The sequence below is a fragment of the Palaemon carinicauda genome, chromosome 31 (assembly GCF_036898095.1).
Source record: "Palaemon carinicauda isolate YSFRI2023 chromosome 31, ASM3689809v2, whole genome shotgun sequence".
Lineage (NCBI taxonomy): Eukaryota > Metazoa > Arthropoda > Malacostraca > Decapoda > Palaemonidae > Palaemon > Palaemon carinicauda.
In genome coordinates this window covers 66768725-66784468 of record NC_090755.1, presented here as the reverse complement: position 1 = coordinate 66784468, position 15744 = coordinate 66768725, and the positions used below count along the sequence as shown (strand labels likewise).

At 39.7% G+C, this 15744-nt stretch overlaps 1 protein-coding gene across 2 annotated transcripts in view; it reads left to right on the top strand.

The window, feature by feature from the left end:
- The window catches only part of G6P (Glucose-6-Phosphatase), a 50700-nt gene extending 40772 nt beyond the window's left edge, over positions 1-9928 (top strand). For both annotated transcript variants that reach the window (XM_068355316.1, XM_068355317.1), the window contains 3 exons: positions 3605-3856; positions 6533-6651; positions 9711-9928. In XM_068355316.1, the coding sequence (XP_068211417.1) occupies positions 3605-3856; positions 6533-6651; positions 9711-9875 (536 nt within the window). In that variant the 3' untranslated portion in view covers positions 9876-9928. The remainder of the gene's footprint in view (positions 1-3604; positions 3857-6532; positions 6652-9710) is intronic.
- The last annotated feature ends 5816 nt before the right edge of the window (positions 9929-15744 follow it).

The window sequence follows — 15744 nt, the reverse complement described above, 5'->3', positions numbered from 1 at the left end:
GAGCGTCTTCTGGCAAAACGTCTTAATAGGTCTGCTGAAGGTAATCGTCTATTCCCTAGTTTGCAATTTGGTTTTCGTAAAGGCCTTGGAGCATGTGATGCCCTTCTTACAATCTCCAATGTTGTACAGAAATCCCTTGATTGTGGTCAGGAAGTTCGTATGATTGGCCTTGATTTTAGTGCTGCCTTTGACCGTGTTAATCATGAGGCCCTTGTTTTCAAACTCAAACAGTTGGGAGTGGGTGGGTCGTTTCTTGGCATTATTATTGATTTTTCAAGTAGTAGATCTCAAAGTGTTGTTGTTGATGGGCACCATAGTGAGTATAGGAATATGATATCCGATGTTCCACAGGGCAGTGTTCTTGGCCCATTACTTTTCATACTATATACACATGACATGTGGTTTGGCCTAGAAAACAAGCTTGTTGCATATGCAGATGATGCTACTCTCTTTGCATCAGTTCCATCCCCTGAATGTAGATCTGGGTTTGGTGAATCCCTTAATAGAGATTTAGCTAAAATTAGTGCATGGTGCAAATTATGGGGTATGAAGTTGAATCCTAATAAGGCTCAAAGTATGATTGTAAGTAGGTCAAGGACGGTGGCTCCTCAACATCCGGATCTCAGTATTGATAATGTTTCTTTAAATTTGTATGACTTTCAATATTTTAGGTGTGATTCTTTACAGCAAATTTACTTTTGAGAAACACATTAGATCAGTTTCTTCTTCAATTGCACAAAAAATTAGCTTATTGAGAAAGTCTTTGAAGATTTTCGGTGATCAATCTATTTTGAAGAAGTGTTTTAATTCTTTCATTCTACCTTGTTTTGAGTATTGTTCTCCTGTCTGGTGTTCAGCTGCTGACTTTCATCTTAATTTGTTGGACAGAAACTTACGGTCTATTAAATTTCTTATTCCTGATCTAGATATTAATCTTTGGCACCGTCGTTCAGTTAGTTCATTATGCATGTTGCATAAGATTTTTCATAACTCTGACCATCCTTTACATTCAGATCTCCCTGGACAATTCTATCCTGTTCGTAATACTAGGCAGGAAGTTAATTCTAATAGCTAGGCCTTCTCCATCATGAGGCTCAATACTACACAGTATTCTAGAAGTTTTATTCCAGCTGTGTGAGAGAAGGAAGTTGAGAGTTAATGTGGGTAAGTGTAAGGTTATGAGATGTACGAGAAGGGAAGGTGGTGCAAGGTTGAATGTCATGTTGAATGGAGAGTTACTTGAGGAGGTGGATCAGTTTAAGTACTTGGGGTCTGTTATTGCAGCAAATGGTGGAGTGGAAGCAGATGTACGTCAGAGAGTGAATGAAGGTTGCAAAGTGTTGGGGGCAGTTAAGGGAGTAGTAAAAAATAGAGGGTTGGGCATGAATGTAAAGAGAGTTCTATATGAGAAAGTGATTGTACCAACTGTGATGTATGGATCGGAGTTGTGGGGAATGAAAGTGATGGAGAGACAGAAATTGAATGTGTTGGAGATGAAGTGTCTAAGGAGTATGGCTGGTGTATCTCGAGTAGATAGGGTTAGGAACGAAGTGGTGAGAGTGAGAACAGGTGTAAGAAATGAGTTAGCAGCTAGAGTGGATATGAATGTGTTGAGGTGGTTTGGCCATGTTGAGAGAATGGAAAATGGCTGTCTGCTAAAGAAGATGATGAATGCAAGAGTTGATGGGAGAAGTACAAGAGGAAGGCCAAAGTTTGGGTGGATGGATGGAGTGAAGGAAGCTCTGGGTGATAGGAGGATAGATGTGAGAGAGGCAAGAGAGCGTGCTAGAAATAGGAATGAATGGCGAGCGATTGTGACGCAGTTCCGGTAGGCCCTGCTGCTTCCTCCGATGCCTTAGATGACCGTGGAGGTAGCAGCAGTAGGGGATTCAGCATTATGAAGCTTCATCTGTGGTGGATAATGGGGGAGGGTGGGCTGTGGCACCCTAGCAGTACCAGCTGAACTCGGTTGAGTCCCTTGTTAGGCTGGGAGGAACGTAGAGAGTAGAGGTCCCCTTTTTTGTTTTTGTTTCATTTGTTGATGTCGGCTAATCCCCAAAATTGGGGGAAGTGCCTTGGTATATGTATGTATGTATGTTACCAAGTTGTGGAATGATCTTCCTAATCGGGTAGTTGAATCAGTAGAACTTCAAAAGTTCAAAGTTGGAGCAAATGTTTTTATGTTGACCAGGCTGACATGAGTCTTTTTATTGTTTATATATGACATATCTGTTTCTGACCTTGTTATTAGTTTATATAGGACATAGCTGTTTTGACGTTGTTACTGTGTTTAGAATGATTTATTGTTAACTTGTTCTCATCATTTATTTATTTCCTTATTTCCTTTCCTCACTGGGCTATTTTTCCCTATTGGAGCCCTTGGGCTTATAGCATCTTGCTTTTCCAACTTGGGTTGTAGCTTGGCTAGTAATAATAATAATAATAATGTTGTTAGTATTTTTGTTTTAATAATACGACATATGCAAAGATAAGTTAAATAACTTTGAATTCATGTCCCAAATGCATAAATTGCTATCACATGACAATTGGGCTCCACTTGAAAATTTCTCCCTCTTGGTGCCCTCTTTCCCAGCTTTCTTCTGTCCAGACAGACAAGCTTAACACAGTCACCGCGACAGAGGGGTTCGTGCTACAGTAACTTATTTAATTTTTATTTTGAAATATTATTAGCATGAAATTTTTTTTTAACGATTGAATATTTTTTAATATTAAAATTCTACATAAGCAACCAACATTGCTTCGTACATACACAACGTTTACAAAGTGAAATACTGTATAAGAGTTGATACTAAGTAGCAACTTAAGAGCAACGATTGTCCAATGCAAAAATGAAAAAGTATCACCAGTTTTGCTGCATACTGTACATATTCCTAGTGAATTTATGATAATTTTGTAACTAATTCTCAGGTGACTTTTCACACTCGTTCTACAATTTAGTCACAGTAAGAACAACACGGAGAATACTCTGTGAATTGCATTGCATGTCTCTTGAGAAATTCATTACCACTTTCTTTCTTCCATCTAGCCTTTTTCAACTTTGACTTCATAGTACAACCGGGGTGGTGTTCCCCGTTGCATCTTAATGGCGAGTACACTCCCATCATCCAATGCTGTACTGCTGGTTTATGTGATGCAAATTCCACACATCTCTTCACATAGTGTGTGGTCATAAAGCCAGGCTATCAAAAAAATCTGTGCCACTAGTACTGCATGCTGCATGACACTTATCTATTTCAGGATTGCATGGTTTCTATATGGTGAAAGTTCTTTGATATCATGTAGAGCGCAGCACACTATTTAATTCCTGTAGATATTCCAGTGTTATTGAGTCTATCGATAATTTTTACTTAATCGAAAATTATTTATGTAGTACAAATTATTGTACTTTATTGCTGAAGTTGGCTAATTATAGCATAACTTCAAATTATTAACTCCTTATATGGAAGAATCAAAATGGAAATTAAGTAGTAAATACTTGATTGAAAAGTTGTGTCAAAGTGGTGTAAATATTGTGTGTTTTATTTGTATATCACTTAATCATGGGAATAGATTAGCTAATATGACTTATTTTACCTTTTCCTAGGTTTGGTCGTGGGCCACTTAGCTTGGAGTAGTCAGTGGCTTTTGAATCTGAACATGGTTAAGGCTGTTGTTTTGGCCATCATGCTCTTTGCCATTTCCATTTTGACATTCTTGTTCTTGACGTCGCAAGGGCTCGATCCTCTGTGGAGCATCCCGTTAGCTATGAGGCACTGTGCCCATCCCGCAAATGTCAAGATTGATACGCAGCCTTTTTACCTGATGGTAAGATTCACAGGAGCAGCTTTGGGTTTGGGTAAGTGTTCAGTGTTCTATTACTGAATTTTTCTGATCTGATACAGTAAACATGGTGCAAATGGATATTGCTATGCTTGAATAATTAATCCTTTGATATGTATCTGGTATTGTTACCGTAAACCCATCACTTATATAAAGCTCAAACAAAAGAAGAGTCGTAGCCTCTTTACATGTGCTATGTAAAATCTTAATTATCTATCAGTCACTTGTACAATGTAATTATATTTCTAGGCACTGATAACAGCTGAGTATAACCCCCTTGACTACTGTCTTACTTCAGGATTGGCAAGAACTCATTATCAATTTCCCCTTCATACAATTGACTTCTTATCTTCTAGTTCCATTCTATTTTTGTTCTTTCATTTTTTATTTCTATGAACCTCCCCTTAAACTAAAAATCTCCAATTTTCTTATCTTGAAATTACCCTGTCTCTCTAATGTAGTATTAGGATCATAGGGCAGTGTATGATATTATCACCTCATGGGTTGATCATATCCCTTTGTCTTTAGTGGACACAGTATCGAGATCTGGATTGTGGTTTTGTGTTTTAAGAAGATCCTTAGAAACTCATTAATAATTATTATAGTTGGGTCTTCGTGTAATGGTTCTTACAGAGACATTGGTGGGCAATAAATGATCCTCATTCTCCTTGTATCACATACCTAGGGTGAAAGCATGATTTGAGTAACTTTTATGAGGAATGTAATTCCTTCTCTGTTCCTCATATGAAGGATCAATCCATTCTGAGAAAATGTTTTAGTTCTTTCATTCTACTGTGTTTTGAGTAGTCAGCCATTGATATTTACACGTTCTTTCTTCGCGCATATGGCCATTGGCAATACAGAGAACTGTATAAACTATTGAATAAAATTTCAATCATTCTTGGTTTCGTAATAAGTTCTCGTGAGCTGACGTTTTCAAACCGACCTTTGCACCGGGGCCTTCTTTGCTCCCTCTCCCTCTCCATACAGCACAACAACCCATCTCGCGCTGACAAATATACAATACAACTTTATAGCTAATACATGTTAACTATTCAGTGATAAACACTTTGCACAATAATTATAATAGAAATTAAAATGAAATTCATACATTCATTATGTTTTTGGTATTTGATATGTAATATATAGTGCTAATAAAAAATTTAAATTTACATTACAGTTTAAGAAGATTCCCTCTCTCTCTCTTGCTATGAAAAAAGGTAGATTTTAAAATTGCATTATTATTTAGTTATCGTATGCTTGAATAATTTTTAATTAGAATAATTACTATTTTAATGAAGAAAAATAAGGAAATTAGAATTTATATAGAATTTACAATAATCGGTAACGTCCTTATTTGTTTGGGGAAGTTCGTTCTGATGGATCACTTGAAGATGCCGAAACAAAATGTCAAATCTGGACACGTGTTTCAGTTGTGTTGTGCAGAACCAATTACATCAGATGAAATGGTAGGATAATCTCACCATTTGGCTCATGGTATGTCATTTGAAGTAAGGTTTATGAATGTATCTTTTCGCTGGTGCTTCCCAAACAGGGTGGGGCACGACTCGATTTTCTTCATCTGTCCCGTATTTGGTTGAGAGAAGAATCTCCACGTATATCAATTGCCCGAAACTCTTGTGGTGCTTAAGGAACCACAGGCTCAAGAATCTCTGATAATGGGGCAATACATGGGCATTTATTAAGCCAACATGACAGCATTGGTTTGTATATGGAGAAGAATGGGAATCAGGTCTAAATCCCTTTTTCGAATAGCAGTTCTCTTAATCTTGGATAATGTTGAGGGGACATAAATCTACCTCACTTTACTGTAGGGAAGTTGAACATGGTAGATCAGTTGAGGAAGGGTTAGTCTCTAGCAATTTCAAGTACATAAGTAGGCTGGGGGTTTAGATTTCCAGAATCTTGCCTTCACTATCCCACCTCCATATCAATGTGGGAGTCATCAATATGAACACCAGGGAAGGTTCATAGAAATAAGACAGAATTTTTATAACAGAATGACTTATTCTATACTCGCCAGACATTCAACACCCCCCCCCCTAAACTGACTAGTGATGTCGAGGTTATTGAACTAGTTTCAATTTTGCGACTGAAAGACAGAGATGTGATTACCCATGCTGAAGTATTGTCATACACTGCCATATGATTCCAATACTATAGTAGAGGGGCAAGTCAATTTCAAGGAAAGAGACACAAGAAAATTTTTAGTTTATAGGTAGACATCGGCATTTATATACTTCGAGAGAGAAGCCATATGAATACCAATTGAGTACTGTATAGACATACAGGAAGTAGATTTATTATTCAAATTCTTCTTTTTTCATGTAAAGGTATTTTTCTAGGCTGGTATCTACCCTCTTAAATTTATAACTCTGGGATGTAATTCATAAGTGGATGGATAGTTATTTGTTAGTCTGTTAGTTGCAGATGTATTTCACTGCAAAGAGTTGGTTTAGGGTAGTTTTCATCATCTTGTTTATTATTATAATTTCATTTATGGCACCCTTAGAAAAGTAATCCTGCAGGTTACTGGCTTCTTTGGTTTACTAAATATGACATGCATACAATAAAAATACTGAATTTTTTCATCTTTTTACTTCCATTAATCAAAACGGTAAACTAAGCAAATATAAATTCTGAAATTGTTTTAATTCTATATTTTGTACAGGACTTGGAATAGCTTCAGATCAGTATCCACATCTCATAAAATGTCCACTTCATATTATTCGTGTTGTTCTTGGCATTAAGGGTGGAATACTTATTGGAAGAATGGGCTCCATACTTCAGGTAAGTGTATTATATTGCTATATGTAGCAGGGCGCTAAGAATCTCCTAGTTTGTAAATGAAGCACATAGTAGGAGATGATGAATGGAGAAATATTGAATTAAAAGCTCAAGATTGAGACTACTGGCGAAATCTAACCGAGGCCCTTTGCGTCAATAGGCGTAGGAAGAGATGATAGAATGTGTTCAAGTAAAATTCTTAAACAACCAGAAGTAGCTAGAATACTTGAAAATATTTTCAACTTAAATGTGGAATGATGAAGCCTTTTTTAATATTTATAGTAACACGAATTTTCACTTTTCTTTACATCTCATACTTAACGTGCAAAAACTGCTTTTGCTTTTCCATATGTTTATTGACTACTGTATACACATTTCTCTGGACCATCTGCAACATACTTTCCTTTAATTTAATATATCACCATTATGTGGTCCATTTTGAAATAATCAATGGGAATGTGACTTATTCTTTTCTTAATTACGTTATTTTCGTAAAGATGTAAGGACCCCTATCACATTAGACATTTAGAGCTATAAGATTATTAGTTTATACTGTTTTTAAAACTAAGTATTACTTTATTATCCAAATATTACTTTTAATACTTGAAATTTTAATTTAAAAACTAATAAAGTTATTGCTGTTCTCATTCTTCGCACGTCTTATCTTCGTATAACCCGATTTCTTCCTACTGTATTGTAAGGGGATTTTATAGGTAGTAGGTTGCCCATGGTACCAGCCACATGTTATGATACTATACCATATGAGAGGTATAGTACCTTTAAGGACAGATAAAAAAAAGTTTATGATGTATCCTACTTTTGGGGACCGTCTGCTATGTCCTGCATTTTTTTTCTATATTCAAAATACACCATTTCTTTATATGTTTAAGACATATATAATGCCTTCATCATATAAAAGTTTTAAGTAATTTTATCAAAAACATTTTTATTTATTCGCAAAAATCATGATTAAAAAAAAAAATTTTAGGTACTCTTTTCTCCACTAAAATGACATCAGTTGTGTCGAAAACCAACATCACAATTTCTTTACCAAATAATTCTGTGACAAATTTTCTATTTTCCTTTTTTTAATGAATTTTTTCTTATTTTCTTCGTCTAGACGTAAAATAATCATGAAAAAAGAGAAATAGGAAAATCAAAATTCTGTTATGCAAAATTGTGGAATTTTTTATTCGTTTTTAATATCTTTCACTCTAAAATTGAACAATAAATAACTGAGAAAAATGTACTGAAGTGGGAATAAGTATGTTTTTGAGTTATGAGCTCCCAAATATTTGCTATAAATATTTGCTTTTTTTTTTTAGAAAAATCAAAATGATATTATTATGATAACCTTACTTTGTAATTTTATTGTTTATTCCTACATGAAGGCTCCCTAAACTAGGTATTTAAACTAATACATTTGGTGTGAGGGTGTCTTGTCATGAGTTGCCAGTGGCCTCTCATTGTTGCTAGAGTTTTAATTAGAATGTTCCTGCTTTGTACTCTTTTTCATGTTTCCCTCTCTTCTTGTTTCTTTTTTGTTGCTCTTATTACTTTTTATTCTTTCTTTGACCTTAGGTAACATTGGCCTTGCTCTAAAGTTCACAAGGACATTGTGAAAACACAATGTACATACAATCTGCAAGTAAACAAACACATGAATAACTTCTATATGTCTTTGGAAACTTGGGCTGGTCTTTTTGTAGATTTTAGTTTGTGTTCACCTACCCTCTACCAATGCCTTCCATCTCTGCCAGACGTACGAGATTTCGAAACAAGTGAAAAAAATCACTATATATATGTAAAAATAATCACGCAAAGACTATTCTGTCAAACTCGTCTTACAAGCGACGCAGTAAGAGTGACGTCATCATTTAAAGACCGCTTTTTCTTCATTATTTGTAAAAGTATTTTGCTGAAAATTTTGGGTGGATGTACATGTTTCTGCTTACAAAGAAACAAAGGATTTTTGATTATTAAAAATTGTTTTGTCAAACACCATAGCGGACGGTCCCCTTAATGCAAGCCCAATTTTTTTGCCAATGTTTAGATTTACACAATAGTCAGACATGCCTTAAATATTTTCCTTTTTCCCTATACAGTATATTTGACAATACTAAGCATGTTCCCATTTAAACTTATCCAGGTCAGGAGATGCTATAGCAGTTCATTGACTAATGTATTTGCTTACATGCTAAGGGTAGTAGAAACGGCTTTATCTAGAATCTGTGTTTGGAGAATGTTACACGACTGCACAGTGGCAGAATAAATAAAGGCAGCCAAAAATGATAAAAGATAAGTATGAGTACGGTAGTTGGTTCTAGTTTAAGAAAGTTTTTCATTTGTTGGTAGTAGGTTTTAGGACAATTCAATTCGTATTCATCATCATATACTACGCCTATTGACGCAAAGGGCCTCGGTTAGATTTTGCCTCTATCTTGAGTTTTTAATTCAATACTTCTCCATTCATCATCTCCTACTACATGAAATAGGTTAAGAATTTTGTATGTTGAGATTGGCAACCTTAGTTTTCAGTAGTAGGGGTTGAGTGTCATTCGAATTGTTCAGGTTTTTAAATGAAGTGCATGTTAAGGAAAGGGAAGATGCTTACTGTGACCCTGATGTGTCTGGAAGGAATCCAAATTACAGGAGTCAAACGTATACTTAGATATGCGTCTTTAGAAGGAAGGAAATTTTCTGTAATGCAGCTATCCGACTGTCCTGATACCTGTGTGAATCAGTAAATGAACTTGAAGATTTGATTGAAATTATGCCATAATTTCAATACTTGAATTCATTAGTACCCAACTTTACTGATGAGAGTGAAAACAGGTAGTTTCAGTGTTTTGAAGCACCATTCATTTGACCTAGCCACTGTCATCTTGAGCTGATAGTCTCGGAAAAAGGGTAGGGAGCATAATGGTGTGGAGTTTCATACCTTGAAGGAAAATCTTCAAATATTTTAGAATACTAGAGGTGATCGAATGTTATATTTTTGGGGGAGGAACATAAATGAAATTATTCTATAAAATTTGCTACTGTATTTTTTTCTATTTCAGACTAATATTCCTACTGATGACATGGTTTTGTTCCTGACTCTGTCGTTGGGTATCAACATAGTTTTGCCGTACATAGTCGTCTGCATCGTACCTCATTTTTTAATCACAGTTTATCCTCCAAATATGGCAAACAAGTTTCCTCCAAATTTATCAAAGAGAAATTAGGTATTTATTTATATATATAATGTTATTAAGGTAATAAAAGCATTGTTATTTACTGCCTTCAAATGATTTTACTCCAAAGCTTTCTTTCAGGATTTAAGTAGGCTTTAGCAGCTTATATTCTTTATTCTATTTTAATAAGTATTTTATGACGGAAGCATCATGGTTTTTTTCAGAACTGTCAGGAGGGAGAAGGTCCCTGTGGCAGGTTTTAAGATGCTAGGAGAAAGATGGGAATTTCCTTTAAATATGCAACTTTGTTCGTAGTTGTTTCCAACAGTAGTGTATGGGATTCAAAATAGTGTTTGTTCCTGCACAAATACAAACCCTCCGCTATTTATAGGGGTACTGTATATACTTTTGGCGTAGCTGAAAAACGAGCCTTGATAATTTTTAGTGAGGGATAACTACCCCATCCGCTAGTTAGCGGGTGGGGGTTGGGGTAGACTGGCTACCCCAATCTCTCACACCTCTCAGCTGAGTAACCACTTTACTTTATGCTTGGTAGAAGACGGACAAGCTGCCTTTCTCTCCTGCAAAGACTTGCCTTGATTGTTAGTCTGTTTAGTTTATTCTTTTGTGTGTATATTTATCTTATACATATATATGTGTATATATGGAAACATACTTATATGTTGTTAAATACTTGTAACATTATTACAGTTGACAGCTTATCCAGCAGTCTCTGCCGTAAGGGGGAGTCATTGTGTTGATTCTACTACTCCCTTACCTTTCCGCCCTCCCCTGTGTGGGTGGCCGGCAGTTCCTCAGCGGGTTTACTCCTTTCTCGTGTTTGGTGGCACTCCCATGTGTGTGTTTGTTTTTTTTTAATATTCAAGTTAAAGTTATAACTGTTTATAATTTAACTTTTCAACTCTCGTTCCGCTCCACTTACCAACGATGGGTCAACGCCCTTCCTCAGCTGGCGGAGCAAGTGATTTACAAATTTGTCTGCTCCTTTTCGAGGAATTCTCTTACAAGGATGGTGACTTATTCCCCGAATAGTTCATTTTATGCAGCGGAGTTATGAGTTTTAATTCATTAATTATTTTCTCTTCTACAGAAAGCAAGGCTGATTGCTTTAGCCGCTCCAGTCAATGTCCTGCGCTACCTGTGGCAGGTCGTGAGCTGCCCACCTTACGAGGTAGCACTCGTTACGACCTTCAACTTGAACAAGGCTTGTTGATGGGAAGCATTGAGTACTGCCAGGAGGTTCGCCTCCAGGGGTTGGAGAACCTTCCCTTACGAGGGAGTGTTAACCTTGCCCGAAGTTGGGCTGCTCCCCCTTCCAAGGGAGAGCTTCCCTTCTTAAGCCGTTCAGCAACCTTCCCCCTTTCAGGAAGAATTGCTGACAGCTCGATGAGATCTGCTTCTGCTATCTCGGCGCCGAAGACAGTGCTTCTTCCGCTAGGGGGCTGGGGGAAAGCAAGTCCAAAGCTTATTCCACCTTCAGTGGGGAACTAATCTCTCGTCCGCAAGAGATTGTTACACCTACACTTTTTTCCCATAGAGCTGGGCAAAAGCTTGTCTTAGGTGATGTCCTCCTTCGGGAGGATTGCTCTCTCGTTTGCGAGAGAGATTGTTCAGTAACCAACTTATGTCGTACACCTACGCATTTTTCTAGGGCTGGGAGAAGCTTGTTCTAGGCGATATCCTCCAAGAGATCTTTCCTCTCGTTTGTGAGAAAAAGCGTGTGTTAGAGCTAAAGGTTGTCGCTGGCGCTTCAGCCCGTCGGTCAGGCCTTGAGTCTGTTTCCAAGAGCTTTCTTCAAGGCAGGTTTCCCCTTTGGCGGAATGAGTCTCTCGTTAGAGAGAGAAGACCGCTTCAGGGCATCGGCGGTCCCCTTACGCCTATGGTTTTGTTGAGGGAGAGCCTTGCTTTATGCAACGTTCTCCTTCGGGAGAACAAATCTCCCCTGTGAAGTAGGTATCTTAGCGCTGCATCGGTCTCCCCCTCGGGCGGAGTCTGCTCTGCTTTCTACTCCAGAGGATCGTAGAGTGGAAGGGTTTGTGACCCCTCTCTATCCCTAACGTTCTCCTCTTCGTGCTGAGGCTTTTTTTTTTTTTTTTTTTTTTTACCTATTGGTTCTCCTCACGTTGACAATCACCCTTTGGGCTGGCGTGATCGTGAGCCTTCGAGCTATCGTCATGTTGATCCTGCGGGATCTCATGACCTTAGGAGTTCTTCGGGACTTCGTCGCGCTGGACTTTCGGGTTCATGCGACTTGGAACCTTCGTGTTCCAGTTACGCTGAGCCTTTGGGCTCTCGTGCCATCAGTCACGCTGACCCTTTGGGCTCTCGTGACAGAGAAACTTTGGTTTCTGATTACACTGACCCTTGCAGTCTTGTAACCCTGGTTACGCTGAGCCCTAGACTCTCGTGCCTCTTGTTTCGCTGACACTTTAAGTGTCTCGTGACAGGCTTCCCGTTGTGCTTCTTTTAACACAGTACGCTAAGCCTTCGGGCTCTCGTGCCTTTAGTCACGCTGATCCTTCGGGGTCGCGTGACAGAGGAACTAAGGTTTCTCCTTGCGCTGAACCTTCGGGGTCTCGCACCTTGGGTTACGCTGAACCTTCGGGCTCTGGTTCCTTTAGTCACGCTGACCCTTCGGGGGTCTCATGGTAGGGAGACTACGGTTTCCCATTATGTTGACCCTTCGGGGTCTCGTAACTTCGGTATCGCTGAGCCTGTAGGCTATGGTGCCGAACACTCTGCTGAACCTCCGGGTTCTCGTAGCAAGGAATTCTCTCCTCGTCGCTCAACCTCTGGGGGTTCATGCGATCACGCTGAACCTTTTGGTTTTTGTGATTCTCTTCATGAAGAGTTTTACTCTTATGAAAGAGAACCTTCGGACTTTCGTCACGTAGAGCGTTTGTGCGACCAGCGCTACGCTTAACCCTCGGGTTCTCGTAGCCCGCATCCTGTTTTCCAACTGGAATTAGCGGCGAGGTTCTCATGCGATTGAGAGTCACAATCCCCCACCTTGGTTTCCACCACTTGACCCAGCTCTTTCTCATGCTGCGTCACGCAACAGAACCGCGTCGCGCAACGCTTTCCAAGCACCAGCGCTTGGCGTTTCTACGTCTCAGTTGAGAGATGGCTCCCGCGGTTTGCCATCCTTGCGGAACGAAACTCCTCCCCCGGTGGTCACCTCGTCCTCGGACGAAGTACCATCTCCTTTTTTTGGCTGCAGGTCATCCCTCCCGGGGTAACCCTCCTGCAAGAAGAGACACCCATCAGTCTCTCCAGTCTCAAAAGGCTCCCATCGCCTCAGAGATATTAGTCGCCCACGACAACGCCCAGACCCTATCCCTTAGGGAAGCCTTCCACAGGCAAGAGGGTTAAGAAACCTGACGAGGTTCCTAAACCCCGAGGGATGCCTGCTGCCTAAGGGTTTCCTTCTCTCTACAAGTAACTATGACATAGTTCTTTTGGGTTCTGGTCGCGTGAACCCACACGACACGACTCCTAAGGGTTCCTTCAGAAATCTGAGACAGTTCCTGTTTTGTATAAATGTTGGCTAACCCCTCCCATAAAGAGTTGCAAACCAAAGGAGAAATGATCGCTTTTATAACTGTATATTTTGTTTGAGAACATATGCACTCTCATCCAAAAAATTACTACAGCTGTCAACAATAAAAAATTCCTAGGACAATAATGTTGCAATTCGTCGCACATACATTATTCCCGCTACTGGATTCGTTGCAAACGTTTCCTGGAGGCAGAGATTACGCATGCGCTAGCGTAGATGGGCAAGTATATAAGCGTGCAAGCGATCTTTCTGCCAATATACATCTTGCAATTAGAATTACGTTCTGTTAAGTTGTATAGCTATATCCCTTACTAGAACCAGGTTATTCAGTACATTACTCAGCTACTTTCCTGTAACCAGACATATGTCATTTACTCCCTTCTTATTGGCACCTCTTCCTTTCTTCCTGACCATAAAGACTTTGACCAGAAACTTCTCATAAGCATATCTGTCATTCAATACTTATGCTGGTTTACCGATCAGAGACGTAGAAACACAAACGTTTTCATCCTAAGGAGGAATTTCCGTTACGAACGTTTTCAACGTTCTCCAACCGAGTTTCGGACATGACTTCAAGTCGGGCTATGCCCGTATGCTTGTCCTGCTCACAGTTCTGTTACTACTCTGTATTAGACTTATGCTTACTACCCGTTCGACAATAGATGGAAGATATGTCTCAATCTCTTCTTGGGGGAATGGTTGGATGCATTCGGTAATTATCGACCAGTCTCTTGCCCGGAAGGCAAGCTCTATGGAGATTTGCTCTTATAGCATAAGCTGTACTGGCTAACTGGTTTACCGTTTGGTATCAAGTCTTATTCGGCCAACCCCCCACTAGATTGGTGGCAGTTGCCTTACCTTATTGCCTTCATTTTTTGTTTGGGTTCCCCCAGGTCCCTCAGTGTGAGGCACCTCGTATATCCACCAGAGAGTTACTAATACATCTTCCGGTGTATTTTGCATCTTCCAGTCTTGGATGGTCTGGGATGCAGGCTCCTCTCCTTTGTTGCAGGAATGTGTAAGTAGTTACTCGTCTCCACATTATCTCGAGATTTGTTTCTTGCTATGTAAACCCCCCCTCCCCCCCCCCTGGACAAACCGCGGATGGTGGGTGGCAGACGAAAGCCTCCGTAAAGAGGCCAATCTTCTCGTCTGCCCTCTGGATCTGATGCTCTCTTTGGATGCATCAGAAGGGGGGGGGGGGGCATATGCCGCACCATTCCATCTTTGTCTGTTGGCCCTACTCAGAAAGGTATTGGCATTTATCTCTCTTAGAGAACTATTTTGCAGTAGGAAGCCAGATAGACAGAGGACAGAAGACAGCTAGGTGCCCCCATCCACTCGCGTCATTCCTGACACAGAAATGTGCATGCAGATAATCTGAACAGGACCACTCAGATAGTGGGCTCCTAGTGTCTTTGAATCATCTTGGAGCCAACAAAGTCTTGACTTTGTTGGGTTCCCCAACTGTGGTCATGCTTGCAATGGCCCTGAACTTCAGGCTCCCGCGTGACCGTTCCACAGTCCCAGAACACCAGGTCCTCGAACAAGATATATTCCAAAATCGGTGGGGCAGCTTAGAGGTGTACGCTTTATCCTCCCATTCGGTCTGGTGAGAAAGTCCTCAGCCAAGTCAGGATTAGCAAGATCTCGTCAATGACTCCAATAGCTTTGCTATGCCATCACTCAGAATGGTTCCTGGACCTTCTGCAGCTCCCCACGGAGTTCTGAGGATCTTCCTCCACGGCATGACCTTCCAAGCAGCCACATGCCATTACTTTCCAAAGCTGTACCTTCGTTTCGACTTCACGCCTGGAAACGGTCCTACACCTCCTCTCTCACAAAGACCTTTTCCAACGAGTTGCTGAAAAGATGTCTAGACACCTCAGACACTTTTCAGTGTCAGTCTTCCAGACGAAGTGTTCGGTCCTTTGTGACTGATGTCGTGGAAAAGGGTCCCCCCCCCCCCTCGTTGCCTTTACTCATACTAAGTATGGTTTAGTTATCACTCACTAAAAATTATCATGTCTAGTCTTTCAGCTATGCCAAAAGTATATACCCCTATAATTAGCTTCAGGTTTATGCTAGGAAAAATACAAATTACTTCCAATTTGATAGATAATACAAATTACTTCCAAATGTTATATTTCTAAAGATCTATTCTATTATGCAAGTTCCAATGCCCTAAAAAACATTGCAAGGCTCTATTCTATTATGCAAGTTCCAATGCCCTAAAAAACATTGCAAGGCTCTATAATAAAATAAAACCTAGATGCTGAATGGGTGCTGCTGCTCTAGCCAGAGTTGGAATTGCCAATCCTGCATAAATTTGCTCCATTT